Source organism: Colletotrichum scovillei, assembly GCF_011075155.1.
Source record: "Colletotrichum scovillei strain TJNH1 chromosome Unknown Contig00006, whole genome shotgun sequence".
Taxonomy (NCBI): Eukaryota; Fungi; Ascomycota; class Sordariomycetes; order Glomerellales; family Glomerellaceae; genus Colletotrichum; species Colletotrichum scovillei.
The window spans coordinates 4,511,842-4,537,742 of record NW_023336264.1 but is presented as its reverse complement, the minus strand read 5'-3'; the positions used below and the strand labels follow the sequence as shown (position 1 = coordinate 4,537,742).

Here is a 25,901-nt window from a genome sequence, read left to right as displayed (position 1 = left end):
CAGAATCAGAGCCCATCAAAGTCTGTCAAGGACTCCCGGGCAGCATGCTGGCCCAGGCGGTGGCTGCATCAACTCGAGACAGGGACACCCATCGAAGTCCCAGCATGACGGGCACGGAAAGACGTCAAGATGCGGCGGACGCATCACATAGCACCACTCTAGGGCATGGATGTTCTCTGCAGCTATGCAGGATGCGGATAGCACCAGGGTCCTCAGCGACGCGCAGTCCGGTTTCTTTCTAACGCGCCCCCAATGCGAACGGCGCAGAGTCCGTCTCGCGACACGTCAGGATGTGCGGTGCTAGAGACGAGTTGCCGTGGCAGTTGAAGCTGCAGTAGGTGCTGTATCCGTACAGCTGTAGAGCAGCCAGAAAGGCACGGACGATGCAGACGACGACGACGCGGACGATGCGGACGAACGTGGAGAGATGTCGGTGGCCGAATCGATAGTTGTGATATTATTAGGAGCGTGTGTTGGATTGTCGAGACCAACTGGGCTGGACTGGCTGGCGAAAGCCGCGAAAGCGCGTTTGCATGACGGGGGTGCTCTGGAGGCCTATTAACCCAGAACAGCGGCCACTCCACCCCATCACCCACACGCATCGCCGCATTGGTGGACCACCTCGACGCCCAGGTTCTTTCCAGGTGGCAGGACAGGCGAAAGGTACCTCGCCTACTGTCTGTCCCTGCCTTCGGGTACCTGACTTTCGTCCGCATTCCCACTGGACATGGTGGATGGCCCAGCACAAGGACTACAAGGTCCCTGGCCATCCCCGTATGCGGCAACCAATATCCATCAAATCTCATTAATAAATCTCCTCTTTCTTTCGACAACGCCAGACGCCTAATCTCCTTTTGCCGACTGCTCCTTTGCCTTTGCGCCTTGCCCTTCCCTTCTTCCCCAGTGTCATCTGTCGTCTCATCGCGCCAGCTTCAATTCTCTAACCTCGCGAAACATCCTCCTTCTTTCACCAACGACCTTCCTTTGATCCGCTTCTCTCTTTGAATCCTCACCAGCGACCTCTACCTCACCTATCCGTTCTTTCTTATTCTTCAGCAACGCAGCTGCCTTTGAATCCCTGCGCTCCCTTGCATCCAGGAACCGCGCCGCGCCTACGACCACTGACGTTTGCCGTCTGGAACATCCTGCAACCACCCGAACAACAACCGGAGCAATCGACTTCTTTCCAGCAACCTCCAGAGACCAGAGGCGAGACACCACCGAGACATCTGTCAGCCGGATAGGGACGTCCATGATTGTCAACAAACACCACCGATGATCCACGACATGGCCATGCGCATCCAAGACGTCTTTTTCCCAGGTTCATAGAAGCAAAGGTCATGCCTGCCTACTCGACAGATCAACCGCTCGTTCGACAACCGACAACAACTATTCAGCAATCAACATCATGACCGATCCTCCGCCGCCCATCACCCCGGGGCCGGGCCACCAGCTACGCCCGGCCAGGCGCCAGTACCGCCACTCCGACGAGCACTCGCCCACCCGTGCCCGAACCAACGACGACCTCTTGAGCCGCCTTACACCACTGACCGCCGTCGAGATGCTCCAAACACCAAACACTGAACTAAAGGAATGCCTCGACAACTCTACCGTCAACGAACAGGAATTCGCCATGCGCGCCGCCGTGGCCAGCCGCAAGATTTACGAATGGCTCGAGGAGCTTTCCGATTGGCCCTGGCCTTCCACCAGCGGCTCGGCCGGCTTTGAGATGCCAGAGGCCAAGCGCACGAAACTTGACGAGGACGCCGACAAGTCGGTGTACCTCGGGAGCTTACCCGCCGAGAGCGTCGCCCAGTACGAGGAGCGCGTGGACGGCATCTCTCACGACATGGACGAGCTGCACATTGAAGAAATCAAGACCCACGTCATGCACACCCACATCATTCCGCTTTCGAGACCCGGAACGCCGTTGTCCCCGACGCGGCCCATTGGAGGCGGATCACTTTCCTACAACCGAATGGACGACTTGACGTCCCCGACGCGGCCCATTGGAGGCGGATCACTTTCCTACAACCGAATGGACGACTTGACGGCTCTCCTCACGGCAATCATCGTCCAGGCACTGCCGAATCTGTCCAAGCTCTGCCGACTGCTCAAAGTCTGGCACATCCGCCTCTCTGTCCTCCGTCGCATACCCGACCTGCTCTCTGGCATTGCAGAGGCCGAGTACGCCCTCGAGTCTGCATGGAACGTGCTGTCGTCTCCCGCGGGAACGCCATTCGCTGAAGAGGGAGCCCAGGACACCCACTCCCAACTCAAACACGCCGTCACTGTTGTCAAGTCGGTGTTGGAGACGCAAATCACAAAATCCGGACGCAGCCTCGATTTCATGCTCGACAGTCTCGAGGGGCTGCAGGATACGCTGCCCGACGCCTGGCTCGACCGTATGGAAGCCGTCGAGCGCAACTACGCTGACTGGGTGACGTCTGGCGAGCAGAGGATCCGGCAAGAAGACTGGGCTAGCGTGCGTCAGCAGAAAGCGCTTCCACCGGTGATCAGAGAAGAGGCCGAGGCGGAGCCCACGAAATCCAGTGGCCTACCTGTTGTGGACGACGATGTCATCACTCTGCCAGTGCCCATCACTATTAACCCACCGGAAGAGGACAGCCAGCCTGCCTTTGATGAAGAAGCCACTCCTGAGCAGTCTGACGGTTCCGAGGACGACACAATCGAGCTGTCTCCCTTGCAACTGCAAGCGCAGAAGAAGACGCAGCCAGTCGCCAGCCTTGACGGCTCCAGCGAGGCTACAAAACCCAAGCGGACGCCATTGGGCGAAGTGCAAAACGAAGAAAACACCAAAAGAAAGGTGTCGGGCAAGGAATCCGTCGTGTCGAAGCTTAGAGCAGTCTTTGAAAGCAACGCCAGGTCCAGCTCTGACGACGCGGACGAGATTCTGCCCGACGATGAAGAGATGCAGCTGCCACCGCTGATCAGACCTGACCGACGCGGAAGTGACGCTTCGGACTCGTCCACAATCATCCACGGCCACACGAGCCTGCTCGCAGACGCCTCGAGCGACATGCCCGAAGTCTCAGCATCACCGCCTCTGCCACGCCAGAAGCGTGCCGAGACCCTGGGCCGCAAGACCGCCTCTGCCACGCCAGAAGCGTGCCGAGACCCTGGGCCGCAAGTCGGCTGCTGACCGCTTCATGAGCATGAGCCCTCCTAGCTCACCCCCGTTCCGGCCGAGCTACAGAGAAGAAAGCGTGAGCCCTATGGTGAGGCCCCAAGACGAGGGTCTCCTGCCGGCCCTCCCTCTGGAGTCGTCATTCAACGAGGACGACTTCGATCACTCCTTTATCAGCATGGGAACGCCTCGGGAGACCGGCAACAAGGAAGATGACCACCTGCGAAAGCAAATTAGCGACATTCTAGAGTCCATCCCCGCCAACATCAAGCTGGCGAGAGCGACGCCCAAGGTGGACTTGAACCCGCCCCCGCCCGATCTGCCCACGATGCCGGCCAAGAGGCTTAAGAAGCCATCCCGGGAGACCATGCGGAGGAGCGTCTCTGCCATGTCGACGACATCGCGGACATCTTCGCGGGCGACGACGCCGTGGTTGACACTTGCTCCCGCGTACGCCAAGAACCCCAGGCCCAGACGCCCTGGGAGCGGACAAGACGTCAGGGTCTACCACCTCTCGCGGTCCACCGGCGAAGCGCCCATCAAGCTTCTCATCCGCTGCGTCGGCGAGCACGGCGAGCGCGTCATGGTGCGTGTCGGGGGTGGATGGGCCGACCTCGGCGAGTACCTCAAGGAGTACGCCTCGCATCACGGCCGGCGCTCTGCCGGGCTGGTAGAAAAGGCCGAGATCAAGGTCCAGGACTTGCCGCGTGCGAGCAGCCGTGCCGCAAACTCGAGCCCGCCGAGCCGGCCAGCCTCCGCGCTGGAAATGTCACCCATGACGCCGCTCAACGTCAGAAAGTCTAGAAAGTCTTTTGGCGCCGGCGATTCATCGGTGCCCCGGCTCCTCCCCAACACGCCTGCCGTCCCGCCGATCCCGGACAAGTTTACGCCAACGCCGTCGTCGGAGGACTCCAACCGGTCCCGGTCGAGCTCCCACATCAGCTGGGAAGAGGACGAGAGCTCGTTCCTTGGCCTGGCAGGACCCACTGGCCGCAAGGTGGAGATGAGCGAGGAGAATCGGGCGTGGGTGGAGAGCGTCAAGGAAAAGGTGCGTGCCGCTAGCGGCGAGACGCGCAAGATTTCAGAGTTTGGCGATATGGGCAAGGTCGGCGGCACGAAGCGTGTGTTTCGGAAGGGGTAGGCTGGGGGTCTGCATTGGCGTTTACAGCGACTTGGGGTGCTAAGAGATATCGACACGGTGGGACGGAGTCAAGCGACTGGAGTCGGGAGCATGTCTTTTGCGCCACGAGTCGAAAGCATACCATGACGGAAACATTTCATTACATCATATCGAGGCAGGGGGGAACGCTTCATCACAACGGCATAGCATGGCCTGGTTTTTTTCCACTTTTCTTCCGGTTGTCTTCATCATCCCCTCGAGCGCAGGATTTCCTTTTGCGGTCCCGTCATTCTTCGTACGAATACCCCTTTTTTGCTTTGCCTTGAGACATGTGCCCGGGCATGTGCTAGACATAGAGAGTCAGATAGTTGAAATACCAGAAACCAATTTACATTACCGAGGTGTTGCGTGAAGGTCAAGATTGCAGTGATGGAAATGGGTGGTGTCGCATCGGGTCCTGAGCTCCGTCGGTAGTCGGAGGAGGTCGGGAGAAGGTAGTGCAGCTCCGGCTATGGTCCCGCGTGGGGGCCGGGGCCTGACATGAGGTAGGGCCACGCACATGGGAAGAGAAACGTCGTTGCAACCCCGGACTAACGCAAGTGCGGAGGATCACGGGCATGACGGCAGATCCTCCATCCATCCATCCATCCACCTCACCACCACCACCACCACCCCTGTCCGCCTTACCACCCACCCATCCACGCCCATCCACAACTTTACCTTGCATGCACCATACTCCACGCCCGCTCCATCCCCAGATAGTATCCTGAACTGTAGACGAAGACCGGGGCCGGGCGGCGTAATCAAGCTTCGCCGATGGAGTGGTGTGGGGAGAAATCGAATGCAAAACGACTGGGGTTCTCGGTTTTCTTACCACGCAGCGAGTGACCTCCCCAACCCCTACAGGGATGATGGCACAGCTCTCTCTCTCAACATCTAAACCGAGGCACCGGCGCGATGGGGGTTGGAACCGGCCGAGGGACCTGATCTGAGGTGAGAAAACGGTGCCGCGGGTTGGGGAGATGTGGGAGAGGGGGGAGGGGGAAGCTAGGGGGGTGTCCGTGGAGTAAATCCCGAGGCGGGACCGAATGGAGCTCTGCGTGTGTGGTGTAGAGCGTCGATGCTTTTTGACCATCCGATGTTTTCTCTTCGACTGCGTAAAGTTGGTTGTTGTTGTGTGTGGCTCTGCTGGATGTATCGTCTACTTCCTTCACCCGAACACCTTTGACAATCTGAAGCTGCAGCCGCGGGGACGGGGAAAGGAAGAGGATGGATAGACGACGCCGTTGAACCTCCGTTCCTTCGCCGAGGCATACCCTTATCCAGCGGGCTTCTCACCATCCTCTCCAGCTCCGGGGGTGGATGGGGAGGGCGTGGATGTGACATGTCGACGCGAAACCGACGATAGCTAGCTGCCCTTTCTCTCTATCTGACTTCCATCGCACGCGTCCGCGTATGACATTGATTGGATTTCCAACCCCCCAGCCGGCCAGCACGACACAACGCAACGACGGAGAACCAAAAAGCCAACGCAACACCCCCCTAAGCCACGCACGCGTTGTCTCATCACCCAAAATCCCTAGCGTCATCCTCTAAGAACCCGGGTTTACTTCGTCGATTGTCTCGTTCTGAGACTCTGGAATCGTAGGCGCAGACGTAGGTTCAGATTGCCCATCATGCGCACGAATCGCATCTGCTCCATCAGCCATCTCAAGCAAAAAGTTACCTACATACTGTACTTAGCTTACCTACTTAGCCATACAGAAAAAAAGCACCCGAGTACAAAAAAAAACCACCCGAGCAAACAAAGCATGCGCTGTCCTACCCAGTCCGGTCTAGTTCGGGACTTGTGAACCCCCCTTCTCCCCCTCCCAACACCTTCCGAGCTATCTCCCCCCAACACACTTCAGACGGAGTTCACCAGTTGGAGAACGTGCTCTTTTTTTGGGGCAGAAGCTCGGGTGGGGTTCGTCCCTATGCGGAGAGAAAATTTGGGGGGATCTACGCTACCCCCTTGCCCCCTAGCAAAAGTTGGGGACGGTTGGTTCAACGTCGTCCAGGTTTTTGGGTTCGAGCTCGAGCTTCCAAGCCGAGGCACCTCCGCTCTTTTGCCTACGGGAGCTCGGCAAGCTCTCTAGAGTCCATTGTCCACTCTGGGCAGGATCACAGTCACATCCACAGCAGCACAGTCGTACAGGCATCCAAGTCTATTTCTAAATCGCGTTCCATGTAGCATGGCTCCATCAGGAAGTATTACCGCGAAACCTGTCTCCCCCACATCCTCTACTCTAAATTCAAAACTCCGACGCGAACAGGCGTCACGGAGACGATGGCCACATGGGGCGTACTCGTAGTAAAAAAGCGTCGTCGTCCTTTTAGTGACGTTGAAAATGTGTCTGTGTTTCCCTTCGCTCAAATCTCGGCAAGATTGGAAAGCCAAGGCCCTTGATGCCTACCCCAACGCCGAAAAAAAAACCAATTTCGCTCTGAGAACGTCTCAGGTATTCCCTGTCCAAGCCCTTTTGATCCATAAATGCAAGTCATCCATCGCACAATCTTTTGGGGGGTGTGGTTCAAATTCGGCTCTTCTCGGAGAAGCTGACGGGGTCGTAGACGCGCTCCTTGATCCAGGCGTCCAGGGCAACGTCACCCCACTCCTCCCACTCGACCCATTGGGACTCGGGAAGCTTGGAGACGCCGGCTCTGCGGGCGGACTTCATGACCTCGCGGGCGACAATGACGCTGGCGTCACGGACACGCTCAATGCGGGGGTAGATGAGACCCTTGTGGATCTCGTCAACGTTGAGGGACGCGGCGAGAGCGGCAGCCGAGGTGTAGACCATGTCGTCGGTGACCTTGGAGGCCTTGGCGAGGATGGCACCGAGACCGAGACCGGGGAAGACGTAGACGTTGTTGCCCTGGTTGGGGTGGTAGGTAATGGCCTGGCCGTCGGGGCTCTTCATGGTGAAGGGGGAGAACGGGGAGCCGGAGGCGAAGATGACGGTGCCGTCGGTCCACTGGACGGCCTGCTCGAAAGTGCACTCGGCCTTGGTGAGGGGGTTGCTGAGGGGGAAGAGGACGGGGCGGCGGCCAAGACCGCCAGAGTCGACAGAGGCCTTGAGGGCGCGGACGACGGACTCGGTGAAGACGCCAAAGGTGGCGGTGAGACCGACGAGAGCGGTGGGCTTGACGTACTCAATCACCTCCTCGAGGGTGCGGAACTGGTGGCCGTTGTTGTCGGTACGGGCAAAGTACTTCTTGTGCTCGGCGAGCTTGTCACCGCGGTCCTTGGTGACGAGACCCTTGGTGTCGACCAGCCAGAACTTGTCCCTGGCGACCTGCTCGCTGAGGCCGCGCTTGGTGTAGTACTCGACGAGCTGCTTGGCGACACCGACACCGGCGGAACCGGCGCCCATGAAGACCAGGCGCTGCTCCTCGAGGGGAACGCCAGAGAGCTCGACGGCGTTGATGTAGCCAGCCAAGACGACGGCACCAGTTCCCTGGATGTCGTCGTTGAAGCAGCGGTACTTGTCGCGGTAGCGGTCGAGGTAGTTGAAGGCCTTTTCGGACTCAAAGTCCTCAAACTGGACAGTCATCTCGGGGTAGACCTCGGTGACGGCCTCCATGAACTCGTCCATGAACGCCTGCTGCTCGGCGACGGACACACGCTTGGAGCGGATGCCCAGGTAGAAGGGGTCCTTGAGGTTGGTCTCGTTGTTGGTGCCGGTGTCGAGGACAATGGGCAGGGTGTTTTCGGGGTGGATACCGGCGGCACCAGTGTACAGAGCGAGCTTGCCAATCTGGGGTTGTTAGTGTTGTCAGATATAGAGGGACGGCAGACCTACAGAGATACCAACACCGTTGACACCGAGGTCACCAAGACCCAGAATGCGGGAACCGTCGGTAACGACGCAGATCTGGGGGTTGGGGTAGGGCCAGTTGCGGAGCATGGTGCGGATGGACTTTCGCTGCTTGATGGAAATGTACAGAGCCTCCGGGCGGGTGTAGAGGGTAGAGTATTGCAGGCAGACATCGCCAATGGTGGGAGTGTAGACCAAGGGCATGAGCTCGCGGACGTTGTCAATGAGCAGGCGGTAGAAGAGGTCAAAGTTTTGGGCCTTGAGCGAGGACAGGTAGAGATACTTGTCGACGTCGGTCTGGCGGGTGTTGATCATCTTCATGGCCCGCTGGCATTGCGTCTGGAGGCTCTCCATGGTGTGAGGGATGAGGCCGGTGAGGTTTCTGTTGACGCGCTCTTCGGGCGTGAAGGAGAGACCTGATTCGACCATGGCGGTTAGTTTGGAGGAGGAGATGGGAGCACGAGGCAGAGGATTGAGCAGGCGAGGCAGTGGTGAGGGAAGACGACGAGCGCGCCCAGTGAGTGAAGAAGCCATGGGAGGGGATGGAGCGAGGAGTTGGGGATGTTGTGGGAGGAAAAAAAGAGGGAGGCTATATAGAAGGGTGCAAACTGAAGGGATACGCCATGTTGGGGGAAGCCGGTGCGTGCAGGTGCGGTAAGGTTCAGTGCGGACAGACGGTGTAAGTGGGGGAAGCGGCCAACTCACCTTTGTTCCAGAGGGGCTCGCGCAGGATCTGGAAAGCGGTAGCCTGGGTCTTGGGCACGTATTCCGTGTTGCGATATTGCTGAACCTCGCCAAAGGTGTTCTGGGAGTAGCCACGGTGCTGGTCGAGGGAGGCCATTCTCATCTTGTCTTCAATGACGGAGATGTCGACGGAAGACATGGGGTTGAAGTCTGTCATTCTGCGACTGGACATGGACATGCGCTTGTTAGATATAGAGGAGCGAGAGGAGCGGGCAGAGGCGACGGACGATGGCGAAGGCGAGGAGGACCGGGGCGTAGAGATGTCTGAGGAGCTGGCTGAACTGAAGGGATACGACGCCATTGACATTACCGGCGCATGTGTCGGTGGGAGAGATGCGGAGAAGAAAGAGGAGGCGGGAGTGGGCGACGGAACGAGGCAATTAGTAGTTGTTGGAGGAGCTCCGAGGCGAAGCAGACGAGCGTGATGGGTAGTGGTGCGTGTGGTACGTGTGGTGTAATGGGACCGGCCGGAACGTGATATTAGTCGTTGATGAGGAGGACGCAGCAGGAGACCAGCTTTCGGAGAAGGCGCAGGAAGGCAATTTAGAGTATGGTGAGAGCGTGGAGTCGCAAGAGTCGCATTGGATGGACCAACAGAGGGGAAGGGCGTTGTGTTCCCTGCAACTGGATCGCGGACGAGGAAAAGTCGGTTTAAAACCTTGTGAACTGGTCCGGTCCTCGATGGAGGCTTGCCCGGCAAGGTACAGCGACTTAGACCCATGGCCACGGAGGATCTGAGAATGATAGGGAGAAGGGGGTTTCAACGCAGTTTCACAAAGGAGGGATGGCAGCAAGGCCAGGCGCCGGCAGAGGCGTCGAGGTACCGGGTACTTGCCTGGACGACGGACGAGCGAAGCCTGGGGACGGGGGACGGGAGACGGGCGGACGAGGAACGAGAATTGGGAAAGCGATGGAGGGATGGGACGGCGCAGAAGATGGGATGGCGGGCGTGCGGATTGCGTAGCAGGTCGAGCGTGCGCTGGAGCTCCAAGCTTTGATTCGAATCCAACTGTATGATGTGCTTCCAAGGTTTCCGCCCAGGCGTATCCGTACACAGACGACAGAGTAGGGAGACTGGCACCCGAATCGGGGTCGATTGTGCAGAGGGTTCGCTGCAGGTCGTGGCAGGGTGTGCGGCGTGGAGCCGGGAGACCAGGGTGGTTGAATAACGGGGGCGACGAGGGTCCGTCGACGACCGGGGTGGTTAAGGGTTGAGACGGGGGTGTTGGTGTGGAGGGTGGGAGAAGACGGAAGCCAGACCCGATCCTAGGAATTGGCAATTTCTTTTTTTCTTCCTTTCTTGTTGATGGTCGTTTTTTTCCCGACTTTGTGCCCAACTCTGGCTGAATTCGAAGAGTTGGAGAAGGCCGATGAAAATTTTCAAGTTGGGGTAACTGGGTACCTGTTCTCCGTGTACGAAGTACAGGTAGCTCTAGGCGACACAAGGGGCGTGTACGAGGGCCGAGAGGGGCGTCGGTGAGGCGACGGGAGGCGGCAAGGTGAAGAGGTGGTGACGCCGGGACGGTGTATCCGGAGACCAAGTACGAGGTCCAAGACTCAGGAGGTGATTCCCACTTCTGCGTAACAAACAGAGAATTAGTCCAGAGAACAACACAGTGGTGCTTGTGGACGGCCCGTTTCCGTCAGCTCACAATGGCGTAGATTGCGCAGAAGCTTGATGCTATCTTGGTCTTTGCATTTGGATGCCGCGATGCCAGATGGAGCAGGCATGGAAGCTGACGAAGGACCGGGAAAGGGGCCTGCCTACCTGGGAAACGAGCTGCAGTGGAGATGGTCTGCTGTCCGTCACTCGAAATAGGGTACGGAGTGCACACGGCGGATAAGGTGAGCTGACGGAATGCGGACGATTTAGCTTCGCTTCGTCGACGTGGGAGGGTGTTCGTGGGCGTGAAAGTGAGCGTGGGAGGCGTGGGATGTCAGCCCAAGCAAGTTGCCAGCGGCGCAGCGGCAGTCTGTCCGGCGGCGAGTGGAGTCGGGCTATCCGTGTAAATGTGCGTGGAGTGGTGTTTCTTTCCGAGCGATGCAAATTGATCCAGTTCGGTCTCGTAAACCTGGTGATGTCAACTGGAGTGTTGATTCTGTTTCCCCTGGGTGGCCTCAGAAGAAAGAAGCAACTGGAAGTCTACCCAAAGTGAAGCAGGGCAAGTGCGTGGCTTCCTACGTGCCCAGGTGCTCCTGCTATTTCTACACTTGATTCACGGAAGGCAGCTCCGACTACGGGATCGGTCCTGCCATGCTCATTGACGATGCAGAGTCATAGGTACCCAGGTTCTGACAATTACGCGCTGAATCTCACCAAATCAAAGAATGGAACATGCGCAGAAAAAGGACATTTCGCGGAGTCATCGTCGCTGCCAATCGGCCCTGCCCCCCGACCACGATTGTTTACGGCTTTCTCGTGCTTGGGTCACTCCACATTCTTTTCTCTGTTTGGTTTACCATCATTTTTTATTTTATTTTTTCTTCCCCTGACCTAGCGACCATCGTCTCCCCTTGCGCCCTGGTCCCAATGCCCATCGACTCTTCCGCCCCAGTGAGACACGGCAACTCTCGAAAGTCGACACAGGATCCAAAGACTCAGACGCCCGCAGAGACGTCCACGGCCTCTTGTGCAGACGTCTTACGTACAGTCATCATCCACGGCACCTAAACGCACCCAAACTTCACCTAGCTGCAGCTAAGCCGTACCGCCTGCTGTACCCCAAAGGACCTCTTTTTGTTGGGATGTCTGATCCCTCCCGCCTCTCCAGAATCCTCCAACCGATGAGAAGCGAGAGGTGCGACGTCGGCACAAACACTAGAAATCCCCGACAAATACGGCACAATGTGTCAACCGTCGGCACTTTCAACCCCCAAAAAAGTCGTCAGCCATGCAGCCCAATGTATGTTGTCGTCGCACTCGAGCCCTCGACCCTGTCAAGCCTTGCTGCACTTGCACCTGCATCCCATTCCCGCCTGCGGCCTGCCCCCCTCACACCCAAAGACGTCGACCCTTGAGCCAACTCCACCGGAAGAACAGGAGAACATCCACTTGGGCTTCCCTCGCGAGGTGGAACCGTCCAAGTTGGAATCCATGGTCCATAGAACTTCCTCCTTCTCCATCACCGGCCGGACATCTCGCCGACGCTAGCTGTACCTAGCAAGCACCCGTCCGGGCCTCCTCCAACCTACAATCTCGAACCCGCCCTCCGACGGTCCCCGGGACCGCTACGGCTTGTGTCCGCACTGCGTACAAACTACGAATACACTGCTGTGCGCACGCGACACTCCAGCCTGGCCAATGCCTCGCACGTCGCATTCCCCATCTGTCTCGCTGACGTGCTCACAAGGGACGAACGAAGCTTTGCAGAAAGACGCCCCCATGCCCCCGACCCGTGAACGCCAACAGTTTCTTCGTTCCATGTTTCCATCTTGTCCGTCGCACTATTGCTTGGTGAAAAGCAAAAACCAGGGGCTCGGCCGGCCAACGCAATGTCCAAAGTCTAACAAATCAACAACTACTATTGAAACGAAGGAACCAAAAGCGACGGGGGATATCTTCAATCGTCAGCCAATGGCGGCCGTCACATTTGTTGGCCAGCCTCCTCTTCCGGCTAGTCTCTGTCACAGCGTCCCGAACCGTTGTCCTCCAGTCTGTGAGCATAGGGAGTGCGCATTGCACTCACTGGTGTCTCCGGGCTTTCCAGGCTTCCACAAGCTCTACACTAGGCACTTGGCCGGGTCGGCCGTCGGAATCCAAACCCATGCAGTCTTTAATGCGACGCTGTGGTGCCTGCAGGTACTTTTCGCCCCTTGGCAAATTCCGGGTCCCCTTCTGGAATATGACTAAAGACCCAGGCCTGGATAGACGACGCTCGCGAATTCTCCCAATGGATACGAAATGACGGAGGGCAGTCGGCGGGATATCGGGTTAAAGATTCATCAGGCGATATCCCGCCCTATCAAATGCTGGAGCACGTCAGAATCAAGCCTCCCGCGGGACGTACTGCGATATCCCGCGGTCTGAACTCGTGTTCAACGCCCGATACGGCGCCGTTTGCTGCCCATCATCTTCCCACCATCCCGTGAGCGAGGTGGACCGGAGCCCCCAAATCTCCAACTAAGCAAGATAAGCAAAGCGAACAACACATTGACAACGACACCGTCGACTGCATACCGAGCATGACTCTCCCTGAGTCCCTACAAGCCTCAGACACGACGACCTCCCGACTTTGCCCGATCCCTCCACAGGGGTTCCGCTTAGCGGCAAGCCACAACAAGGCGAACCCACACCGCACGCTGACGGCAGACCCACCGGTACCGAATGCCAGGCCTCGCTCCAAAACTTTTCACCCCCTGGTCGTGGCTCCCTCCCGCTCGAGGAGTCGAGAGCCCTAGGCTCGTCTCGTCGCTGAGACTCGACTGGATTCCCCCTCTCCTGGCCGTTCATCACACTCGATGAGGATCTTCTGCGGATTGAAACAAGGACTTCCACGCGTCCAGTCTAGTCTCTCCTCTCGACGCCCGTCCCCCACCCGTCTCAAACACGACTCTGCTTGCAAATCACAGTTTCGGCCGTTTTGAAGCACGCACAACAAGTCATGCCCGAGGGTTGCTCCCACCGTCCACTGGGCCAGACAGGGTCTGTTGTTGATGGTACTTGAGATCGAAACTTCAGACGAAACCACGTTAAATGGACGTCAGGTTGCAATGCCTGCCGCTGGTCGACCAAGTTCACGGTACTTGCGATTGCGCATGGCGTTCGTCTCGGCGCAATGTCAGCTTCGGTTTCTGCATCGCGAGCTAGGCGATGGCCGGGGCGTCCTGGGGTCCGTCCGGTGATGTCGTTGAGGTTGGTGATTTCAAGGTTTGAACTCGGGACTTTTTTGTCCTCCACGCACTTTGACTTGGTGAACTCTAGACAACACCGAATTTGGACCGCCGTTCATCGTCAACAGCAGCATCTCTCGATCCCCGAGACACCGTAGTACGGAGTTGCAACAGCTTATCTTGATTCCCCAGACTTCCCACACGTGCTGAGACAACCTTCTTCACCCGCGATCCTGCTCTCGCCTTGGCAACCTTGGCGTCTGGACAAATGCCGCCAAGCTTCTTGTCAACAACGATCAGACGCGTCAACCTTAACCCAACACTTTGGCTCTGGCTCACCGCTTGGACCATGGCCGTTCACCGGGCACCTGACCAGGCACCTGACGTCGTCTACAATATATCTTACCTAACATTACCTAATGGCAATCTTGCTCTGCATATCTGACCGTCACGGTTGAACCGTCAACACGCTGCTGGCAAATCGACATGTTTCACCCTCTCTTTCTCGATGGACGTCTTGGAGTTGGACTGGAGTCGATGCGGGTAAACGCCGGCCAGCCGCCAGCGGACGATTGCCGTCTTGCGCAAATGTCAGCCATCCCGCACCTCCAGAACCTGGCCCGGCGTCGCTAGCCCGCTCCACTGGCGGCTCTTTCGAGCTAGAGGCTAGAGCTTTCAAACCTCCCCGGCCCCGCATGGAGCTAAAGACGGGGGCGTCGCACCCCGCACGATGCAACTTTGGAGCTGTCACGCTTCCGACAAGCTCCGTTGGTCTCCGTATTTCGGAACCGGTTCCTCTGACGAGTTTTTTTGCGCCGGATACTCGTCGACGTCCCCATGGTCATGGATGATGGATATGCTACCCCGGCCTCCATCTCTCGGGCACCAACGAGGTGCCGCCAGATGCAAGATCATCTAGAGATTGCCGCCCCTGATTGGGTCTCCCTCTGCAGCAAGCTCTCTCTGGGGAAAGGCTTTCGGACATTGCCCGAGTCCGCCATGGGATTGTCGTGCTGACGCTTAGAGTTTTGTGCGTCCACAGCCTCGTCCAGATCCCCCACACTAACCCTCACCACGACAATCATGCCCCACGGCGGAGGAAAGACTCGGAGGGCGCGTGTCGGGGTCTCCGACTCCTCCCGAGAGGCAGAAGCTAGTCCGCATAGCTTCCAGCACCCAAGGGACGCAAGGAGGAATTCATGCTTCGCGTCGTATATCGTGGCCTATGAGGGCAGCAAAACCCACAAACCCGCAATTGGGAAATTCGTGCCGGTCTACTAATAATGGCAGATGGCTTGAATCGACGATCGTGCAAGTTTTCCGGCGCGGGAGTTATACTGGCGAAGCGACATCGGCCATGCAGCAGACCAATGGACTTACACAGTTCCTGCTTCACCCGGTTTGTTTCTGTGCTCGCCTGATTTCTCCAATTCGAAGGCCGTCACATGGGTATGCGGGCGACAAGGTGTCTCTGGGCGTTGGGGTATTTGGTCCACGTTGCGAGGGATGTTGCTGGCCGTGTATTGCTGTGAGCAGTGGCCAGCGTCAACCACATGCAAAATGCACCGCCATCGCTTCGGATGACATGTGGGAAGCAATGGTGTTTTGTCAGAACCTGCAATGCAACATCCCGTCTCGGAGAGATCTGTTCTGATAGAACAACGCCCTTGCGACGGCCATCCAGACTGGTTCGTCGGAGAGTCGATATTAACTTGATGGCGGTCGATGACTTGCATCTTCCAATGCTACCGCATGTCAATCTTTCGTTGAATGCGCGAGAGGCCCTCGCAATCAACATCATCAAGATGGCGTCGGCTTGAGGCATGTGATTGTCCATTCCGAGAGCATCATCGTTGTGCCGTCCACGAGCCTCGATGCCTCGGGGAGGTTGAGTCGTTCGACGTTGCGGCAAGTTGTGCTTCATAGCCATCAGCCGACGGAGAAGCTGGTGATTGTGAAGCCGAGGTAATGCCATCTTGTACGACGTCTTGTCTGTGTGCTACAGGATGCCAGGCTGTGACCCTGATCCCCGTACCGAGACGATAGCATGCTGTCGAGCAGCGTGTCGTTGCATACTCGCCGAAATCCGGGGATTATCGACCCTCGAACGGGAATAAGAGTCGGTGCCGAGAGACCTCCACTTATGTGGGCTTGGAGATCCGGGGCCGTGTCCGGTCCGATGCCGAGTGCGGTGGCATTGCCGTTGGTCCCGTGATGTCGCTTCTAGATCGGTATGAATGGTTCTACGGCTGATTTGATAGATTCTTATGAACTGTGTGAGGTGTTCAGCGGCTTCTTGGGGATGGCCTGCTCAGTTGATAGGTGAGACCACGAACCAGGTGTCATTCAAGCCCCTTCCGTCTTCGTATGGGCGAGCTGGTCGAGACCGGAGTCAATGGGACGGACTGTGCTTCCGTCCGATCCGTTCATGCGCAGCTTCCAGGTGAGCTGATGGGGGGGAGTCATCCAGGTCAACTTGGACGTGAACGTAGCGGGGAGCCAACTTTGCCCAGAGGCGAGGAGCTCAAGAGGATTGTCGTCCGGTAAGATGATGACCGTAGGCCCGATCCTCTAGGAGTGTCTCCAGTGATTAGACGGACATCACCTCGTCTAACCCCCTTCAGCCGCGCTGACAGATCAGTTCACACGGCAGAGGATGACTTGGTTCCAAGGACGGTTTGAAATCGTACTCTAGAGTGCGCATTCTCGTGTAGCCGATGGATTCGGCGTTTGGCTGCTCAGTAGAGACGCCAAAAGCCATATTGCTTTCCGCTGATGTAGGTAGACCTCGCATTGCGTTAAAGGCGCACTCGAGAGGTTCCTGTTGATGAGAAGCTAGAAGCCGCCCTTCCCGTCCCCATGTTGATCTGTACCTCGCCGTAAAGCGTCTATCGTTCGGCGAGTCAAATCTGCTTTTGCGTGACTCTTCGTGTGCTGGCTTGTAAATCTTGTCCGTTATAAGGAGGTGGTCAATTCTCCCTTGATGTCCGGACAATGGAGAATCGTTCTTTTCCGCCACGGGTTGATGCCGTCGTTCTGGATTTCTCGACCTGTGGAGAGCATGGCCTTTCTTCTTTCCGACGAGGTTGAAAGTCCAGCCGTGCTAGCTGCCTTTGCCCAGGGTTTGTGAGCTCTGGAAGATCCAAAAACGATCAGTTCAAAAAACTGTTCCGTCTTCTTTTCCAAAGATGGGGGGTTGAAAGGGGGAGGCCCGAGAGATTTACGTACCTCAGCTCATCAAAGCAGCTTGCGGCGTAGGGTTCGCCTTCATCATCGTTGAACTTGAGGGGCTAACGGAGTAGTCGTACCATGCAACAGCTGACAGACTGGGAAACCCCAAGGGCACTGGGTTCTCTCGAAGCGTCCACATCGTCTGGAGCAGAAAGAAGCATCCCTGGTTGGCAATCCTACGATGCCAGAAACAAATCGATAAATGATTAGGCACTCTGGCCGTCGTTATTCATGGATTAGAAGTCTACTCTAAGTCTGTTGATTCTTTTTTTATATACAGTTGAATTTCGGCGTTCAACAACGCCTCTCTGTCCCGGCATCACCAGGGTGGCAGAGTGCTTCTCCCCAGGTTCACATTCACTTTCCGACGGGGGGGAATGTTTAGGCGCAGGGGTCTAAGATCTCCCGGACGAACCATCTCCAGGGTTCCGGCTCCTGATTTGTGCCCTTGGGCCCTCTTTGGATTTTGTGCATCTCGGTGGACCCTTGGTGTCCTTCCCGCGCTCCATAGTGCGGCTGAGGATCGGGCGGTCCTTTCCGACGTCCTCCAGGCTTCGTGAGCTTCATCCGAGGTCCAAATCCAGGATCTATGCTTTTCCGTTGGTGACGCTGCACATGGAACTCTCTCTCTCTCTCGATGACTTTTCGGCCGGATATACTGGCCAGGTGTAGACAAATAGCATCGGCAGGTGTTTGGCGATTCGCCATAAGACAACTGCAAGGGTGAGGCAAAGGCAGGGCGGGCCTTTCGTTACTCGGGTATCATTGTGTTCATCCATGTCGGCCGCTCCGCCTAGAGGCCCTCTCGGTGTTGGTTCAGTTGGGTGGCTGCGGGCAATGCTTCATCGCCGCTTCCTACTGTCAGACGTCACCTTGGCGGAAATGACTGCATCTCGTACGACTGCCACCCCGTGGCCTCTGTGTCATCCGGCCGCCGACCTCTACCGCTCTGCCCCGCAACCGGCCTCATCAGGTCATGCAGGTTACCCAGCACTTTGTCCTCGCGCTCCGGCTGATACTTCTCGGCCCCCGGCGGAAAGCCGCCGAGCATCTTGTCTTCGTGGCCGTCGCCAAAGGTATCGGGACCATGCTGGTGCGAGCCGAGCTCCGCGGTGGGCACCCCAAGCATCTTGGCCTCGTGGCTCTGCGTAAAGGTATCCGGGCCGTGCTGGAACGCGCTCAGCTCTGCCGAGGGTGCCGTGATCGTCGCAGTCGTCGTCACCGTCGGCTGTGAAAGGTCGAAATTGGGCCCGTGGTGAAATTCACCGAGTTCGTGCTGTCGCCGCGGTACGTCTCGCACGGCAACTTCGAGCTCGTGTGCACTGGGGACCGGGTCAGGGTCGTTTAGATTTGTTGTAGAGTTGGCCTGGGAAGATGCCGCAGTTGACGCAAAGCCGAAGCGTGATGTTGATTCAAAGGAAGGGTTCGACGCAGCGGGCGCGAACTCGTTATGGATAGCGGGATGGTCGAACTGGTGACGGGGCACGGCAGCAGGCACGGCAAGCGCGCTTGTTGACACGGTTTGTGGGTAGTGCCAGGAGGATAGGTTAGGCTCAGACGACGGCGACGACGTGTGCATGGGGATCGGGTAGGTCATGGTATTGGGAGACCCCCTATCGAGGGGCACGGGATAGCTCATCGTCGCCGGTGATCCTTGATCGTATGACCCCTGATTGTATGACGGGTAGCTCCCTGTTCCCGGATGCGCCCCGTACGGCGCCGCGTACCCTCCGACGGCCGGAGACCCCGCGATTGATGATGACCCTCTCTCGAGACTCCCGCCGTGCTTTGGCTCGACCTCGCTATATTGCGCAGTCTTCGGTTGCTTGCGCCGCCACCAGAAGAACGCGATGGCCCCGATCAAGCCGACAACACCGATGGCGACGCCTACGCCGATTCCCGCTCCGGCCCCTGGTGATATTCCCGTCGTCGTTGGTATCGTCACAGCTGTGCTGGTTGCTGTCGAGGCAGCCGTTTGTGATGCGGCGGTGGCCCCTGAAGTGGTTGTAGATTTCGTAGTCGTTGTAGTCGTCGTGGTCGAGGAGAGCGTGGCCGAATTCGTGCTGACCGCCACGTTCCCTGAATAGATTGTCGAGTATGCTCCGTCGTTGACGGCGCTGACGCTCGTCATGACCCAGTGCTGAGCCGGTTGTGTGTCTGTCGCGCTCGCCGAGCCCTCGATGTTGCTGTTCATGAATAGATTCGATTTCGGATGCACGTCGAGCACGTAGGCGGTCCCGTTGGCCACGTTGACAAACTTGTATTCCCCCGTCTTCCCGTCCCATGCCGAAACCTCCCAAATTTGAGACTCGTCCACTGACGACTCCTGCAGACAGGCCACGGTGTTCCCGGTCGCCGGTTCCTTCGCATCGTAGCAGACTCCCAGCTGCTGCTTGACTCCCGCCTGGTCGAGGCGCATGAGGTAGCGGCCTTTGACGTCGCCAAAAGGTTGGAACTGCCACGCCGCGGTGCCGTCGGTCACGGGATGCACTCGGAGGCCGACATCTCGAAGCTGGAGGTTGAGAGCGAATGGTCCGGTGCTATTGTCGACGCGCGTTTCCGATAGGCGATACCACGCATTGGAGTCCAGTTCCGCCATCGTGGAAGCGATCGCGCGACGAAGGTTGTTCCTCTCGTCGCCAGAGGATAATCGTCGTCGTCGTCGTCGAAACAAGGCCGAAAGAAGGGGGGTGTGGGTGAGCACGGCGGGCAGATGACGCCGGGTACCGCTGCAAGCAGCAAAAGAGGACGGGGAATGTTTTTGTTCAATCGACGGTCTGCGAGCGCATGGTTGCCCTGGGCCTGGGAGAAATGACATCGCAGGGGTGCCAGTGGTCGCAGCGGGCCCGGATGCCGCACACCGTGGGGACGTTCTGCGCGGAAAAGGACAATAACTGCTCAGAAGGATCGCCAAGAGCAATCTATGTACCGGGCGATGCAACGTCTGGACCCGCAGCCCAGCGCGTGGCGATGCGCTAAGCTGAAAGTGCAATTATAGAAAGCCGCCAAAGAACAAGGATCACTGCACAAATCCAGGGGCTTTGGGGGGACTGTTCCATCTCTCGCTGCCCATTTGGCGACACGAGACATTGCTAAGGTCTGACAACTGCTCGCTATCGATTCAGAGACGCAGGCTCGCTCGCGTTCGAAGACGTTGCCGTTGGGGGTGATGGTTATTCGTCCATCGTTTGGCGCGGTGCAGCAGGGCTGACTTTTGGCGCTTATTTCGGGCACCAGCGCAAAGTGTTCTTGGGAAAGTAGGCCCAAGACTCCAGCCGCAAGCCACTCGGCGGGACGCACCCACGGCACCCGTCCAGTCAGGTGGCCGCATTCTGGAACAAGTCTCGCAACGGGTTGGCGATGGGACAATGTAGGCGCAGGGGCTGGACAGCTCGAAGGAAGCGCAGGCTGGTTGATCGCCCTGGCAGTGGAGAGCGGGAGAGGTAAGACGCCATGTCAAGCGTCGAGCTACCCGCACGATTGCACGATTGCGCCCCGGCAAACCGGTCTCTAGTCCCAAGAATGAGGTTGAACGGGGTGGCGGGTAAGGCGAAATCCATCCTGCTGTCATTTTAGCCGCACGAAATTCTCCTAAACGGCTGCCTGTTGGTCGACCCCTGGCATCGACTGTCACGTCTTTTACTTAAGTTGATGCGTTCGCCATGAGGTTTTAACATTGGTGGCGAATGGCATGGCGGTGCTCTTCTTCGCACACGCAACGCTGCGCAGCGCGTTCGATTGCGGTGTTCTGATGTGGTGGGACCTGAGCCGACCAGCTGACGGTCGCAGGATTCGGAGGGTCTGCGCAGACAGCGATCTATGGTCCGTCAACAGGTACCACGACAAGGCGGCATGTCTTTGGCATCGACTGGCGGCATCGACAGACCATCATGCTGCCAGCTGTGAGGTCTCCCACGATGTCTCGCCGAGATCGACTTGGCGAAATTGATGAAGCTGCTGGGCTTGCCCGATGGATACTTCGTGAGCCAGCACTTTTCGAGTAGTTGTGACTGACGATGAGATGGCCAGTAGAGATTCGTCAATCGACGGAGGCGAAGATGGATGAATGTTTCCTTGACGGGTCTCTGCGTTGCTGGCGGATCGCAAGTCCGTACTCTCCTTGGCCATCGGACCACTGCGGACTCGGTGACGATGGCTGTATCATCTCCCCGATGACCCCAAGCTGCACTGACAGATATCGAGAAGATGTCCGAAATGGCTTCCGCGGGACCTGCGATGTCAAAGTGATGTTGGGTGACGTCGGGTGATGCGTGACGAGCCCGAACGATCCTGTTGGGACTGTTTGCCTCTGGACAGTGCGTGCAGCAAGCGTCATCCGATCGCTCCTTCCTCACGTCCTCCACACTCCACCCGACCTTCCGTCGGAGACCCACGACGGCTCGGCCCGGGACAATTCAACTTCCTCCGACAGACATTGTTCGGATGGACCCGGCGGGAGTGGGGCCATTCTTCCATCTCCCGGATCAGCAGATGCAGAGGACAACGTTCTTTAGATTGACTACTTCATACGCATTACATCTGCAGCTTAGATCGGCGCCTCATCCGAAACCCACCACCCACCACACTGCCCATTACTCGCGACGAAAACCGCCCCGTCAGCAACATTCGCGATAGACCGCAACTCGCCCGGCGCCCTACACTGTCCCCCGTGACCCCCCGGGTTCCTTCCGTGCCCGTGACCTTCGCCCCCGGTCCTGAACGTGTAGCAGATGCCCGAGAACATGTGATACAGGCTCCCGCCGCAATCCGCCTCCCCCTGGCACGCGACGCAGCAGTTCTCCGCCGTCTCGGCGATGCGCTGCTCCCGCACGACGTGCCAGCTGTGGATCGCCTCGACAAAGTACGTCTGCGGCGCGCCGTGGCCCGAGACCAGGTTGTTGGCCTGGCAGGCCTGGTAGACGGTCTGCGTCGGGTTGGCCACCTCGTCGGTGATGGTGGACGTGACGGTCGTCGTTGTCGTTGCCGTCGTTGCGTTTTGTACTGGTGCTGTTGTGGTGGTGGCGTTGGGCGTCGGGAGGGTGATTGTTGTGGTCGCTGCGTAGGATGCTGTGATGGTTGACGTGCTGGTCGTGAAGACGCGGATGACCATCTCGCAGACGACGGCTTGTGGGAAAAGGGGCGGGTCGGCTTTGGCGAGGCCGGCCTTGTCGACGCCGAGGACGAGGCTGTCGTCGTTTGATCTGTAGCCCGAGTCTTGGACCTGGGGTCTGCCGCCCTGTGGTCGCCGGTGGTTGAGAGCAGATGCGAGAGGCGTGAAGCGAGGCCCGGCTGTGATGGTTGTCGCGGTGCCGAAGGAGGTGACGCGCGTGGTTGTGGTGACGGTCGATGTTGAAGTGATGGGACCCGTTACTGACCCTCCTCCGCCGCCGCCGCCGCCTCCTCCCCCTCCTCCAGAGACGGTAGGCGTCACGGTGATGGTGCTGGTGGACGGGATAAAGTAGCTGTACGCAGTAACGGGGAACGTGTACGAGTACAGCCGGGAGAAAGTCGGGACACTGCCGCGGAAGTCCCGGCCAAAGTCCGTGTAGCACCCCTGCTCGCCGGTGACCGTCCGTGGCGGGCTGTCCGAGACATTGCGGAAGACTAGGTGGTCCCTGGCCTGGCAGATCTGTGCCAGCAGAGCTACGGCTGCGGCGAAGGGGGCCTTGCTGGACACCATGGTGGGATTAGTGTGAGTGTGAGTGTTGATGGAGCGAGCGGGTGATGGATGTTGTTTGCTTCTTCGTCTAGTCATCTTGCGAGAATGATGCACTTATAGATGTCGTCGACTTGGCGGGGCCTGTGAAGGATACCCTGATGCCGGCTGGAGAGTGCATGACAGCATCAAGACGCCACGACTGGCGGAGGAAGCCGTCTGCAGCTCATCGAGCACATCGATCGTGCCTCCGTCATCTGGCTTTTGGTGTAGAAGTCGTAGAATGCAAGGCATCAGTCATCATGTTAGGATCCTAAATTTCACCAGAACTGCCGAATGCACGAGTGGGCGTCTCGGGTGGCGCAGATTGGGTTCCGGTACCTCGAGACAGGACCCTGATGGAGCGATGGCTCTGCTTTCAGATGCGTCTTCGTGCAGGAGGTGACGGCATACGGGTCTGGAAAGCATCATGAAGCCGTCCACTCCTCTGGCTCAGCTGGCACCGCATCCTGAACTCATGCAAAGAAGCTGGTTCTGGAAGTCGGAGGCAGACCTCCCTGCAGCTAATAAGCAGGACATACAAGGACTAGAGATGATCGTGATGAACTTGAGCATCACGTCTTGAGCTGCTCTAAGCAACGGAAATATCAATGGCGATATCCGTACCACTGCCACTTCATCCGAACCAGGAAGAGGGCCCATCCCAGCTTTTGTTGTCAGTGAATCACCATGTGTGTATTCACCCGGTACACACGACAGAAGCCTATATACCCCCCCTCAAGTCCAATTCCGTCACCAACGGCAGAAGGCGCCTTACAGGCCTGTGAGGTCAGGTCAAACTGCCATTTGGCGGGATGGTTACGGGCGAGCTTGTTCAACTGGCTTAGCCTACACTAGGGTCGAGGTTCGAATCCCAGCTTGAGCACCAGAGATGTAGCCCCCATTCGCTACCGGGGGGATGAACTCTTTTGTTTTTGGTCACGTGTGATGAATGAGGAATTCCTAAGGCTGAACTGGCGCCTTTGCTGTCGTTGCGGTAGCCGTACGTCGGTGGGATTCTGAAGTCCTCCTATTAGTTGTCGGTCACGTTTTGGGACCATCTACCGAGGTCGTCTTGTCATTGTGGCAGAGACGACGGGAGTACCATCTGAATGTATCTGGCGCTCGCGAGGTTCCTCGTCATGCACGATCAACCGTGAATCTATTGACTAAGGAGAACTTCGCGGCTTATATATCCTCTCGTCCCCCAAAATGATTGTAGGCTAGCTACCCCTATCTGCCACAACTTCAAAGCGGAGAACGACCTTTGGAAAGACAAACGAGACACATCTAAGACGAGTCAAAGTATCTCAACAAGGTAGATAGCTTGCAGACACGAAAGCACCACGAGACCATCGATTCCAACAGCATGGCCCCATTCAACAACTGATATGGGAAGACGTGATTTCGCGCTACAGAATCACGCCACGCCTCGCTTTGACGCAAGATTTAATGCCGCCAGGAAGCCCCGGGTGGGAAGCAGCATCCATAGAAACAGACAGTGGGAACGGACTTGCATTGGTACGGCAGGGGGTTCTAACAGTCAGACGAGAAAGACCTCGGGGCATCACCATCTTCCGACATCAAGTCGGCCGAGATACGGACTGAAGCCTCCGCAGCTCGCCATGGAAGACCTTCCACCGGATTAAACGCCACGACTCGTCGATCCAAAACCTAGCCATGTTTACGAAGGACCGAGTGCTGATTCAGGTAGACTCTTCGTCAAGTCTCCGAGTTCAGCTAGACAGATACCAAGCCACGCTCCGTCCAACCCCCAGAATCAGCCCGAGAGAACACGAAGCTATCCATCGACCTTCGAGAAATGTCCACCGCCTTGCCAATGACCAGCCTGCTGGCTACCCTCTTGCATAACGGGCTCAGTTGGTGCGGTACCACGACCTCCCCACATAGACTGGACCGGATTAAGATACTCACCGTGAACCAGCGCGTCCACACGCCTCTCCACAGGACAGAGGGCAGAGAGATGTCATTTCGGGCCTGCGAACCCCAAAGACAAAATAGGTGAGCGTTCATTTTCGGCCCGGAGACGCCAGAAATCGTTACTGATCTGGGAGGACATCGTCGACTCTCGCAACGCCTGCTGGGGCCAGTCCAACCCGCGACCTCTGGATTCTAGACTCCCTGCACCTGTTAAGTTGATGCCTCGCAGAGCAAGACTATACAAACTACGCCAGTGTTAAGAACAGAGGCGCAAACCGCTGAGAGCGCAGAAATGGCGGCACACAGCGTCACCAGAGGTCAAGGTCAGTAGAGTTAGGCTTTCAGTGCACGAGCGGCGACAGGTAAGGATCGGCTTTGGACCCGGACATGATGGGGGGATTTCCAAGGCGGTTTCAAAGTCTGATTCAATTGAGTTTGGCTTTAAGTGCAGTTGCGAGAGAAAGCGTACTTGGGAATGGGGGGGTAGGCAGATCCGTTGGCATAAAGTTGGTTGCGCCGAACTTCAGATGGCCCAACTTTGCAACACCCTGGCTGGCATCCTCAATCCAAAACTCTCCTTCTGATCTCTTTTTACAGCAAAATAGCGACTAACGATGCAAAACATCAATATACAATTCTTGGAATCTTCAAGACGCAAAAATGGACACTGTGGGAATTGAACCCACGACCTTTCACAAAGGCGCGTTCCTGACGGAAGTGCGAAGCGAAAATCATACCCCTAGACCAAGCGCCCGTTGATGAAAGAGGCTCCCCGAAAGCGGGCTGATCAGGGCTTCTCCGGCCCCCGCCCGCCTGCGCCAACCAGCTGCTCCCCGATTGTGGACCGGAGTGAGCTCCTTGACGGGGCCGGACAACAAGGCAAGGAAAGAAGAGGATCGCGCGGGGCCACGATGCGGCATCGATGACGGAATCCCTGGCCGGAAACCGCGGCACGCTGCGATCCGGTATTCCGTCACGATTGTGTCCAACTTGTCAACGTGTCCCGTCGTCTCTGTGGACGATTCTCGGATTCCCACAGCTGACGATAGAAGACTCCACGACGGGGCTCACGATGTTTCCTTTGTCTGCACAGCGAACCGCCGAGAAATGGTGGCCAGCCTGGGCAAGGCCAGCTCGGAGGTAAGCTCAAAGACGAGCGGCTCGCCATAGGTAGTGTACCGTTTCCGCCTCCCAATGCCGCAATCGATCCCGAGAGGTGCACTCATCAATGGGCGACAATCAGCTAGGCGCCGGGACGGATGCCGATGCGCTTGCACTGCTTACGTTGCTGGGTCAGTCAGTCAGGCCCCTCAAGGTTGCGGAACCAAGCAA

The 25,901-nt window shown here is 57.6% G+C and overlaps 4 protein-coding genes across 4 annotated transcripts; 1 reads left to right on the top strand and 3 right to left on the bottom strand.

Moving 5' to 3' along the window:
• Positions 1 to 1,408: 1,408 nt before the first annotated feature.
• On the top strand, positions 1,409 to 4,289 carry HER10_EVM0012724 (GAS2 domain-containing protein; the record flags this gene model as incomplete). The annotated part of the gene is made up of 2 exons (XM_035482112.1): positions 1,409 to 3,049; positions 3,126 to 4,289. The coding sequence occupies 2 exons, from the start codon at positions 1,409 to 1,411 to the stop codon at positions 4,287 to 4,289; spliced, it is 2,805 nt and encodes a 934-aa protein (XP_035333543.1).
• A 2,076-nt stretch (positions 4,290 to 6,365) lies between these two features.
• Positions 6,366 to 11,125, bottom strand: HER10_EVM0013049 (malic enzyme). The gene is made up of 3 exons (XM_035482421.1): positions 8,834 to 11,125; positions 8,114 to 8,544; positions 6,366 to 8,068 (listed from the first exon to the last, which is right to left on the bottom strand). The coding sequence occupies exons 1-3, from the start codon at positions 9,591 to 9,593 to the stop codon at positions 6,842 to 6,844; spliced, it is 2,418 nt and encodes an 805-aa protein (XP_035333578.1). The 5' UTR covers positions 9,594 to 11,125; the 3' UTR covers positions 6,366 to 6,841.
• Positions 11,126 to 17,801: 6,676 nt separating this feature from the next.
• HER10_EVM0013335 (uncharacterized protein) lies at positions 17,802 to 19,532 on the bottom strand (the record flags this gene model as incomplete). The annotated part of the gene is made up of 1 exon (XM_035482697.1): positions 17,802 to 19,532. The coding sequence occupies one exon, from the start codon at positions 19,530 to 19,532 to the stop codon at positions 17,802 to 17,804; it is 1,731 nt and encodes a 576-aa protein (XP_035333610.1).
• Positions 19,533 to 21,479: 1,947 nt separating this feature from the next.
• Positions 21,480 to 22,613, bottom strand: HER10_EVM0005820 (uncharacterized protein; the record flags this gene model as incomplete). The annotated part of the gene is made up of 1 exon (XM_035475424.1): positions 21,480 to 22,613. The coding sequence occupies one exon, from the start codon at positions 22,611 to 22,613 to the stop codon at positions 21,480 to 21,482; it is 1,134 nt and encodes a 377-aa protein (XP_035332685.1).
• Between the last annotated feature and the right edge of the window lie 3,288 nt (positions 22,614 to 25,901).

Excerpts from the sequence above, each read along its gene's own strand:
- HER10_EVM0013049 (XM_035482421.1), bottom strand. The coding sequence starts at position 9,593 with ATGGGTCTAAGTCGCTGTACCTTGCCGGGCAAGCCTCCATCGAGGACC. Across the intron at positions 8,545-8,833 it reads CGAGCCCCTCTGGAACAAAG|GTCTCTCCTTCACGCCCGAA; the intron begins GTGAGTTGGCCG and ends TGGTCGAATCAG. Across the intron at positions 8,069-8,113 it reads TCAACGGTGTTGGTATCTCT|ATTGGCAAGCTCGCTCTGTA; the intron begins GTAGGTCTGCCG and ends TAACAACCCCAG.